Source organism: Megachile rotundata, chromosome 14 (assembly GCF_050947335.1).
Source record: "Megachile rotundata isolate GNS110a chromosome 14, iyMegRotu1, whole genome shotgun sequence".
In the NCBI taxonomy this organism is placed as follows: Eukaryota; Metazoa; Arthropoda; class Insecta; order Hymenoptera; family Megachilidae; genus Megachile; species Megachile rotundata.
In genome coordinates, this window is record NC_134996.1 from 13,596,835 (window position 1) to 13,621,992 (window position 25,158).

General features: G+C 37.3%; 4 protein-coding genes and 1 long non-coding RNA gene across 8 annotated transcripts in view; 1 reads left to right on the plus strand and 4 right to left on the minus strand.

Moving 5' to 3' along the window:
• Positions 1 to 5,109, minus strand: part of LOC143265751 (uncharacterized) — a 35,826-nt gene extending 30,717 nt beyond the window's left edge. Inside the window, exons 1-2 of the long non-coding RNA XR_013040427.1 lie at positions 4,823 to 5,109; positions 2,185 to 2,256 (exon numbers count right to left, since the gene is read on the minus strand). This is a non-coding gene — a long non-coding RNA (uncharacterized LOC143265751). The remainder of the gene's footprint in view (positions 1 to 2,184; positions 2,257 to 4,822) is intronic.
• LOC105663782 (uncharacterized) overlaps positions 1 to 19,135 on the minus strand; it is a 64,732-nt gene extending 45,597 nt beyond the window's left edge. The window contains exons 1-3 of the transcript XR_013040426.1: positions 18,962 to 19,135; positions 18,338 to 18,508; positions 17,650 to 17,756 (exon numbers count right to left, since the gene is read on the minus strand). The gene's annotated coding sequence lies outside the window, so the exon portion shown is untranslated. The remainder of the gene's footprint in view (positions 1 to 17,649; positions 17,757 to 18,337; positions 18,509 to 18,961) is intronic.
• Positions 8,602 to 16,706, minus strand: Jra (Jun-related antigen). Its single transcript, XM_012295090.2, has one exon. The coding sequence runs from the start codon at positions 16,141 to 16,143 to the stop codon at positions 15,328 to 15,330; it is 816 nt and encodes a 271-aa protein (XP_012150480.1). The 5' UTR covers positions 16,144 to 16,706; the 3' UTR covers positions 8,602 to 15,327.
• Positions 19,136 to 19,279: 144 nt separating the features above from the next.
• Positions 19,280 to 23,206, minus strand: LOC100877238 (uncharacterized). Of its 4 annotated transcripts, none has more exons than XM_076539480.1 (10): positions 23,046 to 23,206; positions 22,370 to 22,494; positions 22,159 to 22,301; positions 21,940 to 22,090; positions 21,631 to 21,872; positions 21,489 to 21,549; positions 21,209 to 21,411; positions 19,948 to 21,113; positions 19,739 to 19,870; positions 19,280 to 19,668 (listed from the first exon to the last, which is right to left on the minus strand). In XM_076539480.1, the coding sequence occupies exons 2-10, from the start codon at positions 22,470 to 22,472 to the stop codon at positions 19,650 to 19,652; spliced, it is 2,220 nt and encodes a 739-aa protein (XP_076395595.1). In that variant the 5' UTR covers positions 22,473 to 22,494; positions 23,046 to 23,206; the 3' UTR covers positions 19,280 to 19,649. The 4 variants fall into 4 exon arrangements, with proteins under 4 accessions (XP_076395595.1, XP_012150500.2, XP_012150493.2 ...); XM_012295110.2 differs by lacking the exon at positions 23,046 to 23,206 and adding an exon at positions 22,834 to 23,039 and having other exon boundaries at positions 21,631 to 21,863; XM_012295103.2 differs by lacking the exon at positions 23,046 to 23,206 and adding an exon at positions 22,834 to 23,039.
• Positions 23,207 to 24,047: 841 nt separating this feature from the next.
• Positions 24,048 to 25,115, plus strand: LOC100875363 (lymphotoxin beta receptor inhibitor). Its single transcript, XM_012295118.2, has 5 exons — positions 24,048 to 24,160; positions 24,309 to 24,356; positions 24,442 to 24,599; positions 24,680 to 24,828; positions 24,897 to 25,115. The coding sequence occupies exons 1-5, from the start codon at positions 24,053 to 24,055 to the stop codon at positions 25,073 to 25,075; spliced, it is 642 nt and encodes a 213-aa protein (XP_012150508.1). The 5' UTR covers positions 24,048 to 24,052; the 3' UTR covers positions 25,076 to 25,115.
• Positions 25,116 to 25,158: the final 43 nt, after the last annotated feature.

Sequence of the window (25,158 nt, forward strand, 5' to 3'; positions counted from 1 at the left end):
ATAATGTGCGAGAAGTACAACGTGTGGCGATATAATGTGTGAGAAATACAACACGTAGCGATATAATGTGTGAGAAATACAACGTGTGGCGATATAATGTGTGAAAACTACAACGTGTGGCGATACAACACATAGCAGATACAATGCGTAACTACTTAATTCTTGATGAATACAGCACACGGTCATAAAACTGATGGAAATGTAACGAGTAGCGAATAGAATGAGTATCGAACAGAATGTGTGGCGATACAAGAGGTGGTGTATCAAGTAAGGTGTTAGTTTCCGAGACTGGGCAGGGCTCGGTGCCATCGCTACTTTTCCAGGGCATCCCCAAGATAAACTCAAAACAAAGCGCCGTGGGATAACACTAATATAACGAACGGCCAGGGCACCAACACGAAAGTGAGGACAACGAACTTGCCCCGTAATACTTGCTGCGCATATAATCGCGATTCTGGGTTAAGCGCCCCGAGAAGCTCTTCTGCTGCGCAGAATGTCACGTGTGTATATTTATTACGGGAGAAATTGCAAGTGAGCGTCCGTACAAACGGCCCGTTAAAATCGCACGCTCGTGGAAACACCTTTCGCGCCATAAATCCTGCCAGCTGATTTCCATGAAGAGATTTTTTCAACGAAAATTTCTTAAAACTCAACGCATCATGATGTTAACAAATCTGTCAGCAGTTCAGTTTAAAAACTGAATAATGGGACAATTGCTATTTTTGCATCTCTGCACTTTCTGTGGAATGAAAGACGTATAGTCAGCAGTAGAATGGTTAAAAGAATGAGAAATGATAAAGAACAGCAGTGAACAAAGAAGTGGCCCATTTCTGACCCGTTCCCCGAAGAAGCCCACTAAGGAGTCACGAGTATATAAACGCAGAAACAAAGAATCTGAAGTGTTAGATACGCAGCTCGAAACTTTAGAACGAGGAAGTGGTTCACAGAGGATATTCGGCGGTTTTGTTTTTTATCGTGCATTCCCAGCGAGCCTTTGAAACCACGGGTCCAGAAGGGTCCGCATGACCTTGCTCGATTCTTTGAACAGAGCCTCGTGCCACGCTCTTCAGGGTTCTATTCATTAACTTCGCTCCAAACCGTGTAATATAATGAGTAACTCATCCTGAAACGTCTACTTATTTAACCAAATTCTATGATTCTGTAATTTGTACATTTGTGAATTTGCAAATTTGATAGGTTAAAAAATTGCAAATTGTCCTAAATTTTGTAGAATTGTTATATGCAGCAATTTGAGTTTTGAAATGAATAATGGTGCGTTGGTACAGGGCGCCATATTGCGATCCTTTGTTTGCTTCTTTAAGGTATTCCCAGTAATTGGCTCCGTTCGATAGTGCGCAACCCGAGATTAAACAGGAAAAGCATGTGTTTCCTGCAGTTTCCCGCGCGTTTCTTTGTTCTACAAACAAGAATCGACCAAGGCCTTCGAACTATCCCCTTATCGCGAAGTCCACTGTTAGCTACGCATAATCTGGATCTTTGTCAGCGATTTCAAACAAAGCGCTCGAAATCTCCGTTCGCTCGAACAGGCACGCAACTGCTCCTTATCTAATGTAAACTTTGCTTTTCCTTGTGGCCGAGAACCAACCATTTCAAAGAATTCTTTCATATTTAAAGAACGAAAACCTGGTCAGATATTGGTGTTCCCCGAATCCCATCCCCGATTCAGAATAAACAACTTTTATTCAAGTTCAGAAACGCTCTTCTGATAAAATGCTAAGTATGCCATAAATCAAATGTACAATTAACACATCAGTGAGATTTACGATATTTTCTTGGGCGTTCGAAAACTTAGAACTAGTATCTGAATGTTTAAGGACAGGATTAAGTAACCGATGATTAATTAACGATTATAATTAACCGGAGCCGTTATTCGTTAGAAGCGCGACGTATCTGTGTTTGAAATTTCCTCGACGACCGCTATTCGTCCGAGTTAAATACGTCAGTGACGTTCTCCGAAATCTATTGGCTTGTTAGCCAGTCACGTGACAAATTGGTACATTGCCAATCGCTACGATTCTGGCAATATGCCATTTGTTTACCAAACGTTTAAACGACTATATACATCTATGTGCATTACATATATCGGTTTCTGATTTAAAGAGGCTTACGGCTTATGCGATTGGCCTCTTTTCGTCAGGTGATCATTTCTTTTAATTAACTTACTTTTATCGATCCGCGCCGAAACCTGTCCCGATGCGATTCACGCTTTCCCTTTTTAGCCGGCAAATTGCGAGCCTGTAAATCACGAAGAAATTAATTAATTTCAATTAATTTTGAAATTTATGGACAAGGGACAAATTTGGGTAATAATTGTAAGATATGAAATGAAATATTTATTCCTGGGTATCGTTTGCAAATTTTAAGCATGGAAGTTCATTTGAATATCTCTCGATCGTTAAACTATTAATTGTCCCTAAAAAAGCTGATTAAACGTTTCATCACAATCGTCGACAGTTTGCATTCGATCTAAAACGAATTTCAGAGCCGGAGAACAAAAGACCCCGGCTCGGTATTGTCATTCAAATCCGACGGTTGTTCGCGAGTATTTTGCAACTAGCAGGATTCGTGACTCGATTTTGAAAGAAACGCGATCCTACCCTGTTGCAAATGCACAGAAACGTGAAGCGAATTAAACGCATCTCTCGCGCGCACCCACAGCCTGTTTTAAAAAGGAATTCCATCGAATGGAGGCCGCCTCGAAATTAGCATAAGAAAATTGGAAGCCCACTTTCGTGTCGTATATTTCGGACGGTCGACGTATCAACGTACAAGGAACACACAGGCATTATGCACCCACAGCTCTCCATTTACATTCGAATGATTCTTTCGAAACGTGTCCGGGTCACATTTTTTCTCTCTTTTTTCGTCGATAGCGTACGATTTTTGATATATTACTGATATGATTTATATGAAAATTTTTTTTATTCCTACACAGTTGCTTATTTTTGCTGTGGACTGTTATTAATGTCATTTGACAGAATAAAATTAAGTATGTTATTATTCTTTTTTGGTGAAGAGTTGTTAGAGTAAGAGGACTTGTGAATGATTTTTTACCTATTCACCTGTAAAATCACAATAATTTAAAATACATACATAACGAATAATTTTAAGTCTCAAAAATGTGGTAATATTAGAAAAATGTGATTAAAAGATATTGCTGTATAAGAGCGTGAATGTTTAAATGTGAGTAACAGCGAGAATCAGCTGATCAAGCCTAAGTGCGTGTTCCACTTTAGCAAGCTACCGGTTGCATTTCCTCGAAATTCGATTTGAAGGCGGAGGAAACTCACGAGACGCGTTATCTGGACGCTCCTCGCGTTATTAAGCGTCGAGGCGCGGAATAAGTAGGCCAACTTCGCGGCGACGCTTTGTGATGTAGATAACTCGCGCCTAATGCAAATGCATTCGCACGCACGCGCGTCCGCTCGCGATGTGTTAGGCCTACGATGGAATGCGCGGGTAAACAAAGGGTATAGGCGATTTCACGAGCACGTGAACTTCGTCGATTTTCGCTACGAAGGAGCGATTATTTAACGGTGAATTAAGTGGCGGTGACTTAGCAAGACAACTACAACTTAAATATGATTGGAACTCTTTCATCTTAAACAATATCTTACTCTTCTTCTAATAATGGAAATTGGTTTCGTTACATGTCTGAAGTTTACAGTGAAGTGAAATGCCTGCAGATGATTCTAACAGCTATGTTAAAAAGATAAATATGTGAACATAAGTTCGAGACCATCAAAGGGACCTTTGTCTCCGTTAATTGTAACGCGTTAATGAATTAATGGAGCCTTGAATTGTTCCATTGCTTTCTAATTATTCGAGAGCCCGTATCACGGGACAAAGGAAATCTACATTGAATCGCGATGGTCCGTGTCGGTGGAAAGCGGGCTTAAAGGCCAGCAGATTAGTCGTTGAGCCAAGAGCATGGCACGTACATGTGTAAGTCGTGATAATAATACCATAATTCCTGAAAGGGATAATAGAGTATACCAGTGACCTAGTGTCGCAACAAACTGCGAGCAAAACGACGTTTTCGATAGCGCAGCTGCGTTAAAATCATTGCAAAGTAGATTATTCTTGTATCGCACCTACGCTCCCTCTGCGTTCGTGTTTAAATCCTACGTTTAATTATAATTCATTATCACGATTATAATTTTATAGCTTTACTCCATAAATAATACAGCGGCAAATGATTTTCACCTTCGTTTACAGAAATGGAAGCTTAATTAGCTATCAAGGATCCTTTAATTAGCACGAATCTCGGAATATGGCGCTTTAAACACATGGTTCAAAGATCTGCCAGATGTACGAATACCCGCGAAAAAAATATTTGCGCTGAACTACGTCGAAAGCTCTCTACAACGAAAATATTTGAACACCTGATTCCCAAACGTGGATACACGATATTTTTCAAGTTTACGATGCGAATAAACAATTTACGTATAACAAATATACTGTGCAAGTTAAAAAATATTTATATTAGCATTTTGTTCTATAATTGGAAAGCTAACTATCAGCTATCACAATTTCAAACGTGACTAGAAAATAAAATTTCCCCGATAACAACAGTGATATTTGTACTATTAAGATAGTTTCACAGTACAAAAATTGAAAGTTTAATTCAGTATTGTATCTGATAATCCCCGTTATCGACCGACAAGAATTCTATCATCGAAAACACTAAATGATAAGAACATTTTTCTGCGACCTTGGAGATCGATGATCGTTCATCGATTATTCGTTCGCATTATCGTGTGGGAAACGTTATCGCGTTAATTCTTGGTCACGTACTTACCTCCATTAAACGATTCAGCACAAGTATTGTTAATTAACGGTAATTGAACGTTTTACGAGAGCATCGATCTAATATTTGCACGAACGCGATCGCGATGTTTAACCACCTAATCTTGGGACACGACTGAGGTAAATATGGGAAAGTGGTCGATTTTCGAAGCGCTCTGTTTACATTGACGTTCGAAATTCTTTTCATTCTCTGAAATTTTTTATAAATTCTAGTGAAATTTTTTCTTTTGATTCTTACGAGGAACTGCATGAATTTTTTTTTTAATTTTCAGCAATCAATTAGGATTTTTTTTTAGTAAATATCCTGTTGGATTTATAGGGAGATGGTAATATTACTAGTTATCATTATTCAGATTTATAAAAGTTAAATAAAAAATAAAATCTGATGATTTCGTACCCGTCCACTCTAATAGTTAGTTATCTACACATATTATGCAATAAATTGTTAATTTAATCACGCCAGTTTCGAGTCTATATATAATTCCTTATCTCCTTGACGTTATTCGATGAGATTTCTCAAGGTTTATTTACGTTGCCATACTAAAATTATTATACACGTTTTCTGATTGTACGCATTCATTTTTTGAAACAGTGTATACATCATCGGATTACTTGTACGCTTATTTCTTAAAGCCTCAATGAACGTTAATTATGATAAATGCATAAACTGCAGCTTTATAAAAACACAGAACCGGATTTCCATTGCTACATTTTGCAACGTGTCGTTTCATGGTAGAAAAAGCCTTGCAACGAAAAAAAACCTCTACATTGCGATGATGCAATTAATCAAAGTGTCAGAAAGCAAAAATAAATCCTTCGCTTTGTTGTTTTGGTTGATGCGAATTTTATTCATGTGTTTTGCAATTTTTGTGCTGGGGAACTCGAGGTTTTTGATTTCTAAATTGGAGGGAGAATTGGGGAATTTTCAGATGGGGAAATTTTCAGATTGGGGAATTTTTAAATTGGGGGATTTTCAGATGGGGAAATTTTCGAATTGGGGAATTTTCAAATTGGGGAATTTGCAGATGGGGAAATTTTCAAATTGGGGGATTTTCTAGTTGGGGAATTGTCAAATTGGGGAATTTTCAGATGGGAAAATTTTCAAATTGGGGAATTTTCAGATGGGAAAATTTTCAAATTGGGGAATTTTCTAGTTAGGGAATTTTCAAATTGGGGAATTATCAGATTGGGGGATATTCAAATTAGGGAATTTTCAAATTGGGGAATTGTCAAATTGGGGAATTTGCAGATGGGGAAATTTTCAAATTGGGGGATTTTTTAGTTAGGGAATTTTCAAATTGGGGAATTATCAGATTGGGGGATATTCAAATTAGGGAATTTTCAAATTGGGGAATTTCCAAATTGGGAAATTGTCAGATTGGAAGATATTCAAATTGGGAAATTGTCAAATTAGAAAATTTTCAAATTAGGTAATTTACAAATACTCGAATAAATTTCAAGATTAAAATGTCTCCAAACCTACACCCAATCTCCAAAATCCAGAAAATCCATAATTACGCTAATAACAGTATTGACAGTGAACACAGTTTCGGTCATATGACTTCAGTTCCGCCCGGGGCCATATAGCGAACGCACGGTACCGATAGAAACGTGGCCAACGTTTCTCGGTCGATCGAGACTTCAATTAATCCACATCGAGCTCGATTACGCTCCGAACGGCTCTCGGCCGCTCCGAATGGATAATTCGACTCGAAGGTCGCTCGCGGTGCAGAAGGTTGAACGCGTCTAGATCTCCTTAACTGATGCAACACGCTTTGCTAAGATGGTGAAAAATGCGAGGACGATCGCAGATACCCGTACATAGCTACTAGCCGGGAGCTAGCTTGCTATTATCGCGAATTCTCTACACACTGTTGCAACTCTGTCGTTATTCAACGTCTCGTGCTTCGTATCCTTGAGTTTCCTTTTATTTTCTTCCGTTCGAATTATGAACGTCTCTTCGCTGGGTTTTGATACTCCCTTACGCGCCTTTTATCTCAAAAATCGAGTCTTAATCACTTACACGTCTCTAGAAATTTGAAGTTTGATATGAAGAAGCTTGATAAGTAGTTTGATACTGGTAACAAAGGAAATATTGACTCGGAAAACTTCTATTGGAAATGAACAAAGGAAAGTTATGAAATGATGTGTACTTTCCTACTATTACTCTACTTGAAATAAATATTCAATAACACAGTACTTTAACACAAACCAACATGGGTTTCTCCTAAACCTTTACATAAGCAACACATCACACACGCACACACATGAAAATTCTTAATCGTGCAGGATTTGAAGACTTACAATTAACCGAGGGTTCTACCAAAAGTTTGTTCTATTCCCAAATTGCGTATCGAGGAAAATAATCGAACACAAGGAAAAATCGAAGGCGGAGGAAATTCAGTGGCCGGTTATTGTTTTTCTGCAACGGGCACCGTTCTCCGACAAGGCTATTTCTGCCTCCTCGTATTTCAACTCGAAACCGGACTCGTGGCACTAATGAATCGCGGTTCTCTTGGTATTGCATAAGCCTATCTTTTACTTGCGTTTTATACGACCATCGATTCATGCGCGCGCGTGCAATTTGTATTTATTGTACGCAACGAACGCCTTTACGAGAGATTTTGATCCTTCGATCTTGCAGCGGGACTCATTAATCTTACCTATCTTTTTTTATCGTTGCGAGGTTTTTTAAAACTGTCCTCTTTTCGTTCGCAAATTTTTTATCGTCTCGTTTATTGCTTTGAAAGTGCGATACAATTTAGGAGTCTTGCAAATGATGGGAGCCTTTGAAATAATCGAACAATTTATTTTTTTAACACTAAAAGTACCAATGTGATCAAAAGATCACTTCATAAGTATCTTATTATGAGATACATATTTTGTTGAAGTGCATTCTTTGAAGTCAGTATGAATTTTCATCAAGGTAAAGAATAAATGTCTACTAATTTATGTTTCATCGTCTGTTTTATTTTTTAACTTGATTTTTAATTTGAAACTAAGTACATTATATGTGGGTAGGTTTAGTGTAAAATAATTATGGAGTTCCTTTGGTGCAAATCGCAGCATGAAAGACGCGAACGATAATCGTTAAATTTAACCATCACTTTCGACACGGAATGCGACGAGAATTGGCTTGACCTACAGAGCTCTGTTTCATATTTATCGACAATGTTCGCGGTAACGTACCATAAATGATCGTCGAGAAATGCGCGCTATTTAGCTCGTTCTATTAAGCCTGCCAACGTGAATACGAGGATGAATACCATTTTTACGAAGAAATACAGAGTGAAAATTATCACGGTGAGGTTGACATTTGACCCTGCTGCATATATATTTTCTCTAAATTTGTTAATGCATCAAAAAGAATGAATGAATGATTGTTATTCAACTATCGTTTTATCGAAATTTCTATGGAATAAAATATCGATGAAGAGTGAAGAATCCTAGGGATACTCTTTCACCGTTTGCGTTCACGGCCACGGTGTGTACATAAACGCGTCGTAATTAAGAGTAAATCGCATTGGAATCGCGCATTAAGCGTATCTATGCGCATACATAAGCATATCCTGCAAAGGACAAAGCGCTGAAATGCCACAATTACGCGGAAAATCTATAAATATGTACACGGTGTACACCTACCTTATCGCGAAACACTCATTTTCTTTAAAACGTCCTCGAGACACGCTTTCAGGACGATCAAATGCACTCATAGGACAATCGACACAGTTACGGACAAATAATGCAATTACAGGACAATGAAATAATGCATTTACAGATAAATTTTATTTATTGAGAATCTCCAAAGAGGAAAAATATCGATGGTTTTCGATTTTCTTTCGTGACACGAACAATATTCTCTCGTTTGTACAAGCGGCATTTCCATTAAAAAAGAAACCTCTCATGGCTCTTGTCTACAGCCACTTATCTTTACATTCCAACGAAGCCAAGGTTAAACGGACAAGAAAAAAGAGTAATGAACGTTTGTCTTTTTTGAATGGATATGTTTGAACGAAAAATAAATACGATATACTTCGTTTAACCTCGCTCTTGATGTGTCAAAGGGATTTTCTCCGTTGGGCAAAATGAGAGGAACCTCTCGAAAGAGAAAATAAATACAATACAAATTTCTCCATTATCTCTATTAATCTCTTCTGAATAATTAATAAAGAATTTTTAAAATAATATTAATATTACAGTTGGTCTTACACTCTATCTACACTGCAGCACGATTTGAAAAAAGATTCCGCACTTCCAGATGCTCCAAGAGTACCCAAAATAACAATGTAGTCACGATACACCTTGATGAGCGAGTTAATTAAAGTTCGATCAATTAGAGAACGGGGTCGTCCGAATGACTTCGTGGAAATTATGTGATGCTCGTTGGCAATCAATCGATGCTATTACTTCACTATTTGACTTCTTGTAGTTACTAGCCAATCGGATAAAAATACAAGGACGATTTCGATTGGAACGCTTCGACTTCCTCTACAGACGAGATGTTGATCGATGACCGGTCAAATTATGGTAATTCAGTGCATTCATCAATGCCTCGATTCTGTGCAAATTTCTCGGACTCTTACTTTCAGAAATTGAACGTAATATGCTTCAAACTCATATATGCTTCAAAACTAAATGAAAAATTCTGAAATAAAATTCTTAAAGTCAAAAGTTCAATTGGAAGCTGAAAAATCGTAATTGGCAAAATCTATCCGTATGCTACGTTATTTTTCGACAGTCTAATTTGCAGAGTAATTCATCAGATTACCGATATCTGCGGATTAGGAAGCAGAAATTTTCGTTTATTAACGTTGCAACCACAAAGGATCAACGGCTGTTTGCTTTCCTCCGCACGATAAGTTACGTCTGATAACAGCACAGTCCAGCTGATAACGTTCTGATAATATTGACGATAACTCGTCGATATTCCCCGTGCAATATAACGTTTCGTCTGATTTCGATCGGACAATATCAAGGTTGTAGTCTCGAAAGTACCTGATTTTCGACTAAAAGCTTGCAATTTGTCTTGTAACGATAAAACAAAAATCGTGTTAACATCGATGTAAATAATTAATTGAACTTTAATTTAAATCCACTTTCGTTTGAATCTTTTCGCAATAAAAGGAGTAACATCGAGTCGACGCTTAAAAATTGGTAATTTTAAGAACACGAAAAATGAGCAGAAAAGTGAAGTAGAAATTTAACTCGATTCGAATCAACAGAGACGAATGATACAAACGCAAGACCGATTGCCGTGAATAATTCATGAGCCTCATACGTGAACGGTCGTTTCTCATATTCTGAGCGTTCGTTTACGAGCCGCGTTATTCCTGAAAGATCTATGGAGATGAACGACTCGAACAGAGCCTGAATCAACCGATAGAGGCAACATTGTAATTGACTATTAATATAATGCTTTCCATAAATCATGAATTATTTGAAGCCCGTGTTTGCTCGAGTACTTTATTCGATTGAAAAGAAATCGTAAATGTATTAATCACCCCAAACCCCCATCGTTCCAAGATAAAATATCTTAAAAATTGATTGATTGATTACTCGAAAAATATGTACTCTAACACCAAATTAATATCTGAAGACAATTTCGTGATGCAATGAATTTCCAGTTATTCTAGCAGAGTAGTTGGAGGTAAATTCACATATCGCGTTTTAAACGATCGGTTATTGGTCAATTTTTGATTCTACATCGAGATTTGTGAAAGCGTTGCTGTAATCCGCTCGGAACTGACCGCAGAAATTTACGATCGCCGTTGCACCGATCTTAATTTGTACCGAGAACTTTCCCAATTGAGCCAATTAGCCAATTGCGATAATTAACACGGTTCACGATGGGATACGCGAGTTCCAGCTGGAATTCCGGTTTCTCGAGAGAGACTTCGCACCGGAATTCCTTCTGTTTCGAAGAACAAAACCGGAAAATTACACCATTTCGGATTTGATCTCGTCTTAATCTAAGATCAGCGAATAACGCAGGGGGGGACAGGTTTAGAAGAAGTGCTGCATGTTACGTTTAATATAGTGAAATTTTATTTTTTCATCGTATTTCATTCAAAAATAAAATTATTCGTAAAAAAAGATTTCTCCGCTTTCGTTCGTATATATAACATATACATATGTTCATATACTCGTGAATATGTACATATACAAATATATATATCTAACGCTTATATATTTATATACATACATATAAATATATAATATATATTTATCTCCGTAATATTATTACATTACAAATAGCAATATTTACTCTTCATGTATAGGGTTATACGTAACTCTATATATGCGGTGCATATCGTCGTGTCATTATCACCGTTATCACTATCATTTATGTATATATATATCTATCTATATATAATGGGGTTTTCGCTTACTGACTAAATCACATTGTGGTTTTTGCTTTACTTTCATACGTTGTTTGTGCCTTCGATTTTCTCGCTTAACTCGCGGTATTAAATCGTCCCATAAACTCTTGTTTCAGAATCTCCTACTTTCTTTTCAACGAAACTTGGAAAGTGAAGTCTACAAATTTAACGAGTGTGTCGATTGTAAAAGAAGTTACTTATGGAACGATTTAATATACTTATGCTCCTTAACCGCTAAAAAAAGATCCAAAATTTCTCGACGACAAGTGTTCGAAGCACGATTTCGAGAACGAAGAATAAAATCGTGCGGGGAAAACTTGCGATCGCTGTCGATGCGGTATCTCCTTTTCTTTTGATTATTTTTATTACTTTGAGAAAAAGGCACGCCGTACGTGATGGCTGATTCTTGAAACGAACAAGCGTCTCCAAGATTCGTAATTTCTTTCTAGCTTCATTGTGTTTCCATCACAAAAGACCTCGGGACAAAAAAAAGGCACAAAGGAATCAAATTCTTTCCTTTTTACCATTTTTTTCTCTCTACCAAGTAAAAAAGCCTTCGAATACTAAAAAACGCCGAAGAGACCTTTCATCGAGGGAACGCACTCGTAATACAGCGAGGATGATCGCGGAATAAATTAAAAAAAAAGAAAAAGAAATGAGGCTTCGAAGCAAGAGAAAAACGGAGCACGCTTATCTTACAATGTTAAGAGAGATTAATCAGAATGTGACTTAAACGAACGCTTCAATGATTCAATAATTAAGTTATAAAAAAAGAAGATTCTTACGCAATTTCCTACGAGATTGAGAAATAAATAAATCGTAATAAATTATGCTTGATCGTTGAAGCTATCGTGCTAAGTTACATCCTGTAAGAATTGTCAATTGTCGAAAGTCGCTTGTCAAAGGAGCGGAAATTCTCTTAAATCAACTTCGACTTTTAGAGAACAGGAAGACTTAGATCTTTCCAACTTCAAATATTATAAGTTTTACAAACATTGATGGCCATTTTTGTAACTTAAATACAAGTTCGATTAATATGTATAACAGTTAAAAGTCACCCTTGGAATTCGATAAAAACACGGTCATTTTGTAATGCTGAAGACTACAGAAATACTTGCCCGCGCTCTAAAAGTCAACTTCCCTCCTTCGGACAGGTCGTTCCGATGATCCCTTATGCCTTATACGAACGTCCAAAAATAGCGTATCAATAACTATTGCTGTTCTTTCCTCGAATCGCAATCTCCTCGAGTTACATCGAGCTTTTATCAATTAACCTTCTGCGGACCGTTTCTTTCCTTACTGCAACGAGGATGTAGTCAAACGATTAAAAAAGGAAAATACGAAGAGAGAGTCTTCTCTAATAATCGAACGATGGGGAAGCACATTGGACCGCAAAGGATTGCAACGTTCATACAAAAGGTATTTTACAAAATTTTTCTAAAAAAGGCGCGACTTAATTTTCTTACGGTGATTCCGTGCTTAATGGCACTACGGTGACGCTGTGTGTACGATTCGGTTACCACATAACGCGTTGAATACAGCAATCTTTTTAGTTCTAATTCGAGTATTGCACTTGATATCGCTTAGTCCAACGTGAACGGTGCAGATTTCATTAATATTCACCCCTCTGCTTTTAAAATAAAATGTACCAATAACTATCTTAATTTTTCTATAAATTTGTAAACGTTTCTTTTAACCCACTTGTGATCACCAGTTACGTGTTGTGACTTAACATTTCCAATAAATTTAATTACCCCGCCGCATTCAACGCATTGAAAAAGTAAATAAAGAAAAGAAAGCGAAGAAAATGAATCGTTCGGTATTCTCCGAACGTATCCGAACAAAAGAACCCCTCCCTCCAATATCCTTTCTGTTTCCCTTAAATGCATCTTGTGGTCGCATGTGGTAACACAATCGAATCCACGCGTGTATAAGTGTGTACACACGAGTGTGTCCGTGTGTGTGTACATTTTATGCGGATCTGCACGTAGCACGCGGTGCGCATAAGTTACGAGGGCATACTGGACAAGACTAGATGCACATATGACGAAAAGAAGGTTCCAAGATGAATATCCTAGAACCGTGAAAGAAAGAACGACAAAAATGGGGAGCACCGTTTGTTACGCGCAGACCGCGTCTTAAAAACTACTAATAACGTAAGAGAAAGATTTGGGGTATTTTTTTTCGCGAAGTATTAACACCTGATCGACGTATAGTCTCGTTATATTGCCACTAGTTACGTTATTGACCGAGTTTAGAAATTCGAGGACTTGGAGATTTGGGAAATCTTAATTCCTCGGTAAATTGCGTACCGAAACCGTCGATAAGGTGTCAAATACGATATTCGAATGTCCTAATTTCTTCAGGGATGCATCGAAACGCCAAGAATAAAGATCTAATTCGAAACGGTGATTTCAACGCCCGCAATTGCTCCATACGTAACCCTATTTTGTACAGCCTTAAAACAATGGTTGAACTATTATAAAAAAGAACGGGGTTCAACGAGGGTTTTCACCCAGAAAATCGATTGCAATCGAACGAACGGCCGTAAGCCCGCTGTTTTTCAATTTTCAAATAAAGAAAAGGACAAACAGAAGGGTTTGAACAGTATCTACAGCACCTTACAACGATCGTCGTTGATTATCGTATACGCACCGGAAAAATGGAAAAACAGCTCTCCGATTACAATCGATACGAAAGCACTTTGTTACTCGATCGCTTTTCTCGCATCTTTGTTCACGCATCCGACATATTCGTCCCTCTCGAATGAATCTTACAATTATCTTAAGTTTAGTCGTTACTCTGCGCGTGAATACGTACGTAAATAGCGTTTTATTTATTTATATACATTCTACGAGTCTTCTTCGAAAGAAGCTTCTTTTGATTGAATTCAAAATTGCCGCTCATCCAATGGGACAACGAGAAAGAATGAAAAGAAACAATGAACAAAGAGCTGGTTCGCTCTGCAAAAATCTATATCTCGTCAAAGTGTTCAACGTTTAAGAAAAGAGAAAAATTGACAGGAAATCCTGAACAAAGATCGTTCTAAACCAGCGATGGACAACTGAATTTATATTTGCTAACTTCCTAAAATTTCTAGATTTGTAAATTCGAAAATTTAAAATCTTGGAGATCTGAAATTTCTATATTCGCAAATCTGCCCATCGCTGCTCCAGGCCGATTCGAAGATCTCGCGATTAACGACGATCTTACCGACTAATAGCACGCGTTTGTTAAAAAAAGAAACAACGCAAGCGATCACAATCTACGTGGATCGATTACAAAGAATGCAAAGAGGTATTATTTTCCTCGAGAGAAAATGAAACAAAGAACGACGCGATCGAGCCAGCAGAAACAACTAATCGAGACCGTCGCAGCAATTTTGTTCCCCTCGGCGAACATACGTTTACACCGGGCAAACAAATGCACGTTCTACCCCAACTTGGACAAAATTCGATGTTCCTTTCCTTTTACATTTGAATTTTGTCGAGGACGAGGCAGAACGGGCAGCTGTCTGTCCGGTGTAAACGCACCGTTAGAATGGAAAGGTTCTAATGGGAGATTCAAATCTCCCGCCAGTACTCGCGGTTCTCCAAAATGGCCGCGGTTCGAGGTCCCCCTCTCCGCCGCCAGGTCCCACCCACTCCCTCCTGTCACTCGTCCATGCTCGTCGCTCTTCGGCTCCCCACTCTCGCCCAATGATCGTCCACGCTCGTCGCTCCTTAGCGCCTCCCTCTCTCTTCACCGTCCATGCTTGTCGCTCCTCGACTCCCCCCACTCGCTTCCAACGCACCGTTCAAGGTGTTCCCCTCTCTCTATCCTTGTCCTCTCACCGTCGCCCTCCAACACACACGACACGCGTTTCACGTGCGTGAAAACTCGCCACACGCAGAGATACAGATGGTACATTTCATATTTCGTGTCCCTTTTGCAAAGCGCGGCACGTCAAGGCACTCCCTGTTTCTTTCACGTCGTTACACAGGCCAACTCGATCCCGGAAACCGTGAAACGAAAACGACGACACCCGTGAAAAGCTTCCTACGAAGATAGACTTCGACGGGAGCCAGGGTCATCGTCTAACGAAACAAAACACGCTGGAGAGTCCAATGTAAAGGGCTCAAAACTGACCCGACACGGCCATGATCTGGCAACCCGAGTGCACGTGGTCCATCACCTGCTCCTTCAGCCGACACACGTGCTCCTTCAACTTGTGCACGACGGCGCTCAATTCGCTGTTCTCGCCCTTGAGCAGCTTAACCTTGTCCTCGAGCCTGGAGATGCGCTCCAATTTGCGTCTGCGGCACTTGGACGCCGCCACGCGATTCCTCTGACGTTTCCTCTCCAGCTTGATCCTCTCCTGGTTCTCCATGTCGATGGGCGACATCGGAGGCGAGCTCGACACGCTCGGTACCGTTTGTGGTTCATCCTTGATCTGCATGAGACCCTGACTTACCGAAGATTCCGTGCTCTGCACGCTGCTGGGTGGTTCCAGGGTCGTATACGTCGCCCCATGAATACTGCCCGGTTCTTGCGAACTATCCGAATGATGAAGCTCGTTGAGGGCTTCGACGAAACCGCGAGCGTAAAGTTCCTGGGCCTCGGTGACCGCTTTAGGGAACAAGATCTGCGTGGGCGTCGGTAAATTCGACGTCACGAGGGTATCCTGCTGGGCTATGATGAACTTCTCCAGTTCCGGCGAGCCCAGTTTCAACATGTTCAAGTCCGGCGAGCTTAAAATAGGCGTCACGTTGTTGAGCGCCGGTGGCAGAGGCCCGAGTCGCGGCCTTTTCGCCTGCGGACCCTGTCGCTGACATCCGTTCAAGTCTAACGTAAGATTACGTTTCAACTGGCCCACGTTGTTCTCGCGATTCACCACGCCGTAGACGCTCGTCTCCTCGTAGAACGTCTGCTCCATCGTCGAACTTCGCACCATCGATGCCGCGGGACTGATTGCGTGGCCAACCAAAACTTCGGCTCTTGTAGAGCGGCGTTACTTTGCCGTCGCTGGAGAAAACCGCGATCGGTTCGCTCGATTTATCGACCTTCCGTTTCGCACCGAGCACTAACGTGTCTAGTTTTTCACTGTTGTTACATAACCATGCGAGCGAACTGCATTTATTGCACTTTTGCTAGAGCAATTCGTCGACAGATTGTTCCAACTCCGACCGTGTACGCGTTTACGACACTCGCGATCGTCCCGGAGTTGAGACGCAAAAAGGTGGGTTTCGACCACCGCTACGCGGCGACTCGTGTAAACACGACACGTAGAAAAATGCGGAGCTGCTCGTTTCAGAGACCGACGGTGACACGAGGACCGACCTGGTTCAACTGTCAACACAACAATGACTCACGACACGCAATCCGACGAACGTGATGTTCTGCGCGTGTGCACCTCTAGAACAGTCTGCGACGCACGTCGAACGCGGATGTTGCTCAGCCGTACGGCACGATGTCTCGGCAACTTGTGAACACCCAACTAAACGTACTGCCTTATATCCCGTGACTCACGTCCACTAAAAATAGCTCGGTCGTCACCGGGGAGCGCGCCGATTGGCCGGCGCTGGCGTCACTGGCCCATTTCCATTGGTCGAGCAATCGGCGCTACTAGGAAATGGCTCGCGCATGCGAGACGCTGCTTTATCGCTGCCGTGGAGGGAGAGTTTGAACGCCCGGTACGCGCGTTTAAGACACAACTTTTACTTGTTGAAATTCGCGTTATTTTCGAGCCCCGATAATAACGGTGCTCTATAACGTTGCATAAATAATACGAGTGCTATTGAATGGCTAAACTGTCGGTCTTACGCGCCGCTTCGCGGATTTAGTACGCGTTCTAGATTGTAACGAGTTACGATAGTACGCGAGCCTTTTTTATTTTTCGAGTTTACTATTCCGCTCCCACGCTGGTTGGTGTTTTTCGCGTTCTCGCTGCGCGTATTGCAATTATAGCTTGTTTCGTATTCCACGTTCGACGATGCATACGAATTTACCGTGTATTTTTCTCTTCGAAACGAAAGATAACTCGCAAACGACGCCGAGATTTGTAGGAGTAATTCATTGCTTTAAGCTTTAACGTTCTAACTATACCGTGATGATGTTCGCATGAACGAATACGCTAATACAAACATCCATTACATAAACTGGTATCGACGAGCTATAAGTCAATACACCAATCACGATTGTTTCGCGCTATCTTGCATTCACTGAATAATGCTTGTAATTGACTACTAGTATCTTGAGCGAAAGTGTTCCGCAATCTTAATTGATGTTAATTCATTGGTATTCTGTAACTAGGGTTCGACGATGGTTAATTAAAATTGGTTTGTACGTTTGTTAATAAACAATTTCAACTTCGATTGTTAATTTTTACTTTCGTCGAACAGTAAATAATAGTCGAACCCTGTTTACAGAAACAGACGTTGTAAAAGTAGGTGCCACTTACCCTCACGACGATCCGGTTAATTGTTGCATATTCGAGCAGGTAAAGTGTTTACTTTCTTCCGGGTGTCATTAACCTTCAGGTAAATTGTTTACCGACCGCTAAATTGCCTGAAATCAAAAGAATCAAGATTAGTATGATTCATGGGCTTACATGACGTAGAGGAGGAAAAGTAATATATTGTATATTGCAGTATAAATTATCTAATCGCGTTGTACCGCACAGTAATATTATTTCATAGTATGCATAATCGAGATTGTCATAGAACAACCGTTCGTTTCTTTACCTATTTCTTGGAACGGTATTGAAACAGTGACACGAAAACAGCTACATAATACACGTATATTTATTATGCAAATTAAGCATTGACCTCAGGTTTAGGCTTTTAGTAGCAGAAAGTTCCGCGTACGCACACCCACGCCTTAGAATTGATACCAAGTGGCAGTTCAATTAATTTTTCCAGATATACGTCCCTTCCAATTATTTTACGTATCAACTAATTTTTCTAATTTTAAATTAAATAATCTTATCTTACTATTATATCGTCACGCGTTTCATAGCCTTGCGTTATATCGCCATGAATTATAGACACATCCTATATATCCAAGCACTGTATCACTGTGCGGTATATTGTCAAGCGTCGTATTGTGAACTAATCGTGTAAAATTAAAATGTGAATAAACAATATTACCATCAATTATTTCTTCGAAAATGTCATTAAATTGATGAGGGATCGGGAGAAATCAGGAATTGGTGGTTTGTTCGCGTGGGCGAAGCGATGCCAGCTACTTTTTTTCATCTCGAAATTGAACAAACATAATTAATTTCCGCCTCTACGTTGACCACACTATAGACATGTCAGCTGGGGATAGAGAAGGTTAAATCCATTATACATAACACCTCTTGCTTGCTTGAGACCTAACCTTTTTTTTATTTATGCACCGAGGCGACCTCTCTGAATGCAACTGCAAAGATCGATCGTTTTTAAACAATACTTTCAATTATCAAACGCACAAAGAACCGCGCCTTTTTCCCGCGAAAAATTTTCAATCATGTATGACGATTCACTAATACACGATACATTAATAATATATGTATTAATATATATTTTTTCGGTGCATAAATAAAATTCACTACAAGCTCTCTAACTTATTTGATAATTATGTAAATTATGTACAAATAACAATATGTATGATACCCATATAAATTTCCACCATGTTGGATTTCAATATACGACTATTATTAAAGTTTAATTTATCTTACTATACTGCGTAAAATTGAAGTTTAATGATAAAATAAAATAAAGTACACTTACCTTTAAGTAAATTACTGTAAATTTTCTTGAAATTCAATAAATTAACACAGCACTTTATTCACAGTTGTTTGATTTAATTTTATGCACCCTCTCCCTGCAAACGTGTTTGAACTACTAACGGTTTTCGTGCAATTTATCGAAATTACTCTTCGACTATGAATAATCGATTATCGATATATATCAAACGCGGTTAAAAGCGCACGATGTCATTGATTTGAAATTAAAACTGCGAAGCTTGAAAAATTAAATCAGCAAATTATATTAATTAAAATATTAATTAAAATATTTAATTTAAAAATAATTTAAATTAAAAACATATTGCAGGTTTACAAACGTTTGTTTATTATCGCAACAGTAGTTAAGGATACAAAAGGTACGATATATGAACGATACTACTAAAGGAAGCCAAACTTTTAGAACGATGGCTGTGTTAAAGCATGTCGATCTCCTGTAAATAATTAACAGTGAATATAATAAAAATGTGCGCAACGATGGAAGCAGAACAGTTTATATAATGTAAACCTAATTTGTCTCATATTTCTATTCGTTCAATCAAATTGATTCAATTTCTGTATTCTTGATGTATTTAATGAATTCGTCATAATGCATTGATACTTTATGTACATTATTCTGATAATCACACTGTGTTTCAGAAACACATTAATTTTCACTCGTTATTAATGGTACATTAATTCCTCCGTAATTTCCTAAAAAAGGTATCAATTATGATTTAGTGTATAATACAACTATAATTAAACAAAAAAATAAACTACTTACCTCTTTAAGCTTGGTTCATGGAAAGTGGTTGGAGCCCTTTTTCGTCTAGGACGACTAATTGCGTAAATACTACTTGTACTCGTATTACTGTTTTCTGAATCGCTTGAATTTTCTGTTCTTGAACATGGACTTCTGCAAGTAATAATTATAATTTTGAAACTTAAGAGTGGATCCCAGTTGACACAAATTTGGAAAGTCTCTATACTTACAAAGATTTACCCGACTCCTGCGAGTTTGATACTTCAGGAGATGGTGTTCTAGATTTAACGTCAGATTCGTTTAGTTTCTGTAACACTACTTTAACAGCGCTTGGATCCTTATTTCCAGATTGATCTTTTCTTTTTCGACTACTTTTCCTGTTAAGTATTGGTGTACCTTCCACAACGTCTTCCGGACTTACATTCTTAGATTTCTTCTTCTTTTTCTCCTTGTCATCGTTGTTATTTAATAGTGGCAGTTTTACCGTAGATTGATTAAACGTAAATTCGTCTAAACTATTGTTTGCAACAGATGGAAGAGGGCAAATTTGAGTTATTTGTTTAAGATTGGTGGTTACTTCAGGTTCTGTTTCAACTGGAATATTTGTCTTCAGTGCAGACTCTTCTAAAACTGGTAATTTTAAATCGTTTATATCAAAATGCATATTATTTGGTCGCATATACATTAAGGTAAAGTCGTCATCTTCTTCTTCACTTTCGAAACAGCCTCGCCTTTGAGTAATAAAATTTGGGAAGTTCATTGCCAGTTCGTTTTCTACTTTACATTCATTCTCGTTTATGACTGTTGTGTCAGTCGAAGTTGATGCGTTATAAGAAGTATCGTTGTTTTCGTTCGCTTGACCATTTTGATATTCATTTTCGTTATTTATTTGTTGATCCAGTTTAGAATTAGACATACTCCCATCACACTTGCTTGTTGTCGACAATGACGAAGTGTCTTGTGAACTTTTCTCATTGTCCGATTCATCACTTAATTCAGTTACTCTTAAAGTTATATCCATACTATCATCATTAGAAAGGGTATCTTCATCAGTCTTTTTGTCCTTATTTTCAAATGAATTAAACGTATGTCGCATTTTATACTTAAACGAAGGCACAGAACAAGTATTATTAAATAACCAACTTGGTCCTTCAAGAGGATCCTCTATATCCATTGTATTTTGTGTTCCATTCATATTTTCATGCGTCTTTGAAGTATTATTTAAGTCATCATCGTTTTTTTCATTTTCATCTTCAATAGTTGTATCACCATTAGTCTTTGAAACATTAGGAGGTGATAATTCTGGTAGTTTAATACTTGTCTGAGAATCCTCTGGACTTACACTCTCATTACTCTCTAAGCTCTCATTTCCCAGAGTATTTCGATTCTCTGTTAACTGTAAAGAACAAGTAAATTCATTTAAAATGAAAATAAATTTAATCGAACTTTCATGACTTGTATTAAAAAAAAAAGATTTATGAAAACACAAACCTTCCGGATGTTAATGCTTTGGGAATTTTGTAACAATTTTGATACATCGTTAAGTTTTACAGTGGGACTTCCGATGTACTCAAAATTTTCAATGCTATTACGAGTACTGTTACCTCCGGATAATTTCCTCGATTTCGAAATGTTTCCTGACATTCTTCCTGAACGTCTGTTACTCCTTTTACTTAGTCTGCGTTCACTTTCATCTGTAGACACGTGTTATGATATGAAATTAGTCTACACTAAATACGCTATTACAGCTATCAATGTTGAAATATCATACCACTATGTCTTGGTGAAGTGACATTTAATCTTTCAGGCATTCTATACATACGGCCTTCTTCCTATAACATTCAATTGATTTAGACATATGTATACATGTATGTATTTCCACGAGAAGTTGCAAATTTGAACAAAATACGTACGTTTCTACGTTGACTCACATTCAACCGACCAGGCGTCCTTGGACTGTTTAACTCTTGATTCCTAGGGGGTGTTGTTACCTCTTGTATTACGCTTAAGTTTGATGAATTATTAATATGTTGCATATTTACTCTACTTAAATTAATGGTGGGTTTTGTAATGGTGTGACCGCTCACCATAGGCTTCACAACTCCTCTAGTTGGAGATTTTGCTGACAGTCTTCTGTATGAATCTCCTAAAATGACTGCTGGTATTAAATATGATACTTGAAGATAAAAACAGCACATAAAACAATATAAAATATATCTTACTCCCAGTAGAACTAGCAGACATTCTTAAATTACTTGTAGGAGATGCTACAAACTCTTGACACGTAGAGATGGTATTTGTTAAATATCCAGTCATAGTTACTATCATTTTAAGCATCTCCTTCGCATTCTTTAGAATATTGGATATTACAGCCTGAAATATTTTAACATATTATGAAAATGATTAGATTTTATTAAATACCTTACATAAAGTTTACTTACATCACGTTTGTTACATGCTGTACCTAAATCTTGTACTTCCGCAATTAAAGCAACATTCTGGGAAAATAATAACTGACTCTCATGTTTTTCTTTAGACAAAGCTTTTGCTAATGAACAATTATTACTTTTTAATTTTTCACATACTGAAAAAATTAAATTTCATTTTAATAAACACATGGCATGAAGTATATACAATTTGTTTAAAACTTACATGGTTTGTAAGATCTACTTCTTAGATAATTCCTTAAATATTGGGTCTTTTTTATAAGCACTGCAGGCCTTTTAACTTTTCGATGTTTCGGAATCTGAGGCATTTTCCATTTATTATTTGATTTTCTAAAAGTTCCAGAAAGATATTGTCAACAATGTTGTTATATTACCAACTTATTTTTCCAAGAAAATAATATGTAGATACACATATTAGCTATATAATGTTATATAAGGAAAATAAAACACATTATCCTTAATTGCAATAAATGGAGCATATTTAAATATTTGTAGGTCAAAGTTTTAAATTTAGGAAATAATACATAATAGAAATATATATTATTCCACACATTTTTATGCATTCAAATAAAAATAAAGAATTATGAAAACTTCAAAAAGTACGCTTCGAAACTTGTATAAATCTCAAAATTCACTTCAAGTCAACAAATATATAACATTAACATTTACCTGTCAACTAGAACAAATTGTCTCTGAATCGAAAGTTTATTTGTAAACAACGCGTTTTTTCGTTTCAATGCAATAAATTAATATCTTCTTAAAATAATACAGTTGCATCAACGATATGGTATCGGATTTAGCTATGCATTTCCGCCATTGTAAAAGCATAAACTTTACAACCGCGGGTTAAGATCATTGATCAAGATTTCGATATTGCTTACTTGTTATTGGATTTATAGAAATATTGAACGCACTACTTAACGAATCAATATTTTAAATCATTCACAAGGCAATATTTATATTTATTTAATTCAATTGAAAGTTACATAAAAAATACACCAACGTGCGTGGTAGGCTTTCATACGGAAAATGTCTATGTATGGGAGAAAGATCCCACCACTCGTTGGTTTCAAATTTGGACAGTTATCAACTTGGGAATATTAATATTTGAGGATTTAAATATATGAAAATTTAGGAATTTGAAAATTCGAAAGTTAAAAATTTGGAACATTTTGAAATTTTCGAACTTCAAATTTGTGCACTTTTTCTCTCAAAGTCGAAGGCAAGTGGTGAGGGGCTTTCCCACTACATTATTTGATTTGTATTGAAAGGAAAACTATTTTCTTAGGAATTCAATAAATTAAGATCAATGTTCATAATAAGTGTATTTTACAGAAAGAAAAGTATATTTTACAAAATCAATTAGTGAAACTTAATATTTCTGATCTAGGGTTTTAAGATCTCAAAGTAAAATTTTGATCTCTAAATTTATTTTTCATTTATGAAACTATTTTCATAGAGAAAGATAAATGAAAATAAGCTTCTGCACTCAATTAATACTTCCAGATATATTCAAATTTAATCATTACTTTATTCATGATTTATCACACATTGTTAACCCTCTAGCTTGAAATATCATTCAAAGCAATGCTTGCATTGCTTGTAATGTATGTCCACGTCAGTCTACATGACTTTTGTGACATAACCTCGAAATTTCAATCTGGTACTCAGTCTTTCAAATGAATACGTTTGCATACATGTCAATTTTTGTATACATTCCTTAACGTAAACAAGGTATTTAGAAAATTTTGTTTAAACGACATTGTTCTTATAGCCTAAACTACAATAAAACACTTAGAAGAATAACACAAATTTATTATTTATTTAATATAGGTATTATAAATTTGAAATTACATATGTTTGCATATTTCTTGTAGAGTAATTCAAAATGAATTGGACTTTGTGGATATTTGTACTTGGATCTTTTAGTTGTAAATATATACATGCTCAAGTACAAAGAGTTCCACCTGGTGTATCACCCCAACATTATCAACAAGTAAGTATTTCCTTCCAAATGATCAACCATATGGTTGTTACTACATTAAAATTTCTTTGATCTGTTTACAATTATTATAGGGGAATATTAACAAACAGTTTTAATGATTGTTTCATTCATGAATTAATGTATATTTATTTTATTTCAGCCTGCTCAACAAGTACATCAAGTACCACAACAAGTTCCACAACAACAGGTAGATTCCTAGTGTTCAAAGAGATTCATTATATTTGTGCTTGTTCATAATGTCATTGCTAACACTCATGTTAAAACTTACACAGTTTCAGCAAGTACCAGGACAAGTACCTGTGCATCAAGTTCCAGTTCAACAGGTACCTATGCAACAACAATACATGCAACCTCATCAAGTACCAGTACAACCAGGACATGAACATACACAACCCATACTCAATGCTGCCAATATAGTTCATGAAAAGGCGTATGTTCAATAAATTTAAATGCATTAATGTTAGATGTTTAAAAATTTTAATTATTTTTAAACTTTCTTTTTCTATATAGACATATTGCAGAACATATGGAAGTTCCAATAGATACTAGTAAAATGACAGAACAAGAATTACAATTTCATTATTTCAAGATGCATGATGCAGACAATAACAATAAGTTAGATGGTTGTGAACTTATTAAATCCTTGATTCATTGGCATGGTATGTATTAACTAATCTCCTGTAAGTACTTTTGAAAGGCATGTATATAACTACTTTCTTACATTCAGAACAAGGTAACAAAGAAGCAGGTGAATCTAATCCTGTAGAGAAACTATTCAAAGACGAAGAGTTGGTTACTTTAATAGATCCAATACTTTCTATGGATGATACTAATAACGATGGGTATATCGATTATCCCGAATTTATACAAGCACAGCAAAATGCAGCATCTACTGGCAGACAGTAGTTACATAAAATAAACAATATTTTTATTTCATTTTAAACAAGCATGTAGTTTCATTTATAAACATTTTGCGTTTTTCGATTTGT

Coding starts and splice junctions, on each gene's coding strand:
- Jra (XM_012295090.2), bottom strand. CDS start 16,143: ATGGTGCGAAGTTCGACGATGGAGCAGACGTTCTACGAGGAGACGAGC.
- LOC100875363 (XM_012295118.2), top strand. CDS start 24,053: ATGAATTGGACTTTGTGGATATTTGTACTTGGATCTTTTAGTTGTAAA. Junction 24,161..24,308: donor CACCCCAACATTATCAACAA/GTAAGTATTTCC, acceptor ATTTTATTTCAG/CCTGCTCAACAAGTACATCA. Junction 24,829..24,896: donor ATCCTTGATTCATTGGCATG/GTATGTATTAAC, acceptor TCTTACATTCAG/AACAAGGTAACAAAGAAGCA.
- LOC100877238 (XM_076539480.1), bottom strand. CDS start 22,472: ATGCCTCAGATTCCGAAACATCGAAAAGTTAAAAGGCCTGCAGTGCTT. Junction 22,302..22,369: donor AAGTAGATCTTACAAACCAT/GTAAGTTTTAAA, acceptor TAATTTTTTCAG/TATGTGAAAAATTAAAAAGT. Junction 22,091..22,158: donor CAGCATGTAACAAACGTGAT/GTAAGTAAACTT, acceptor AAAATATTTCAG/GCTGTAATATCCAATATTCT.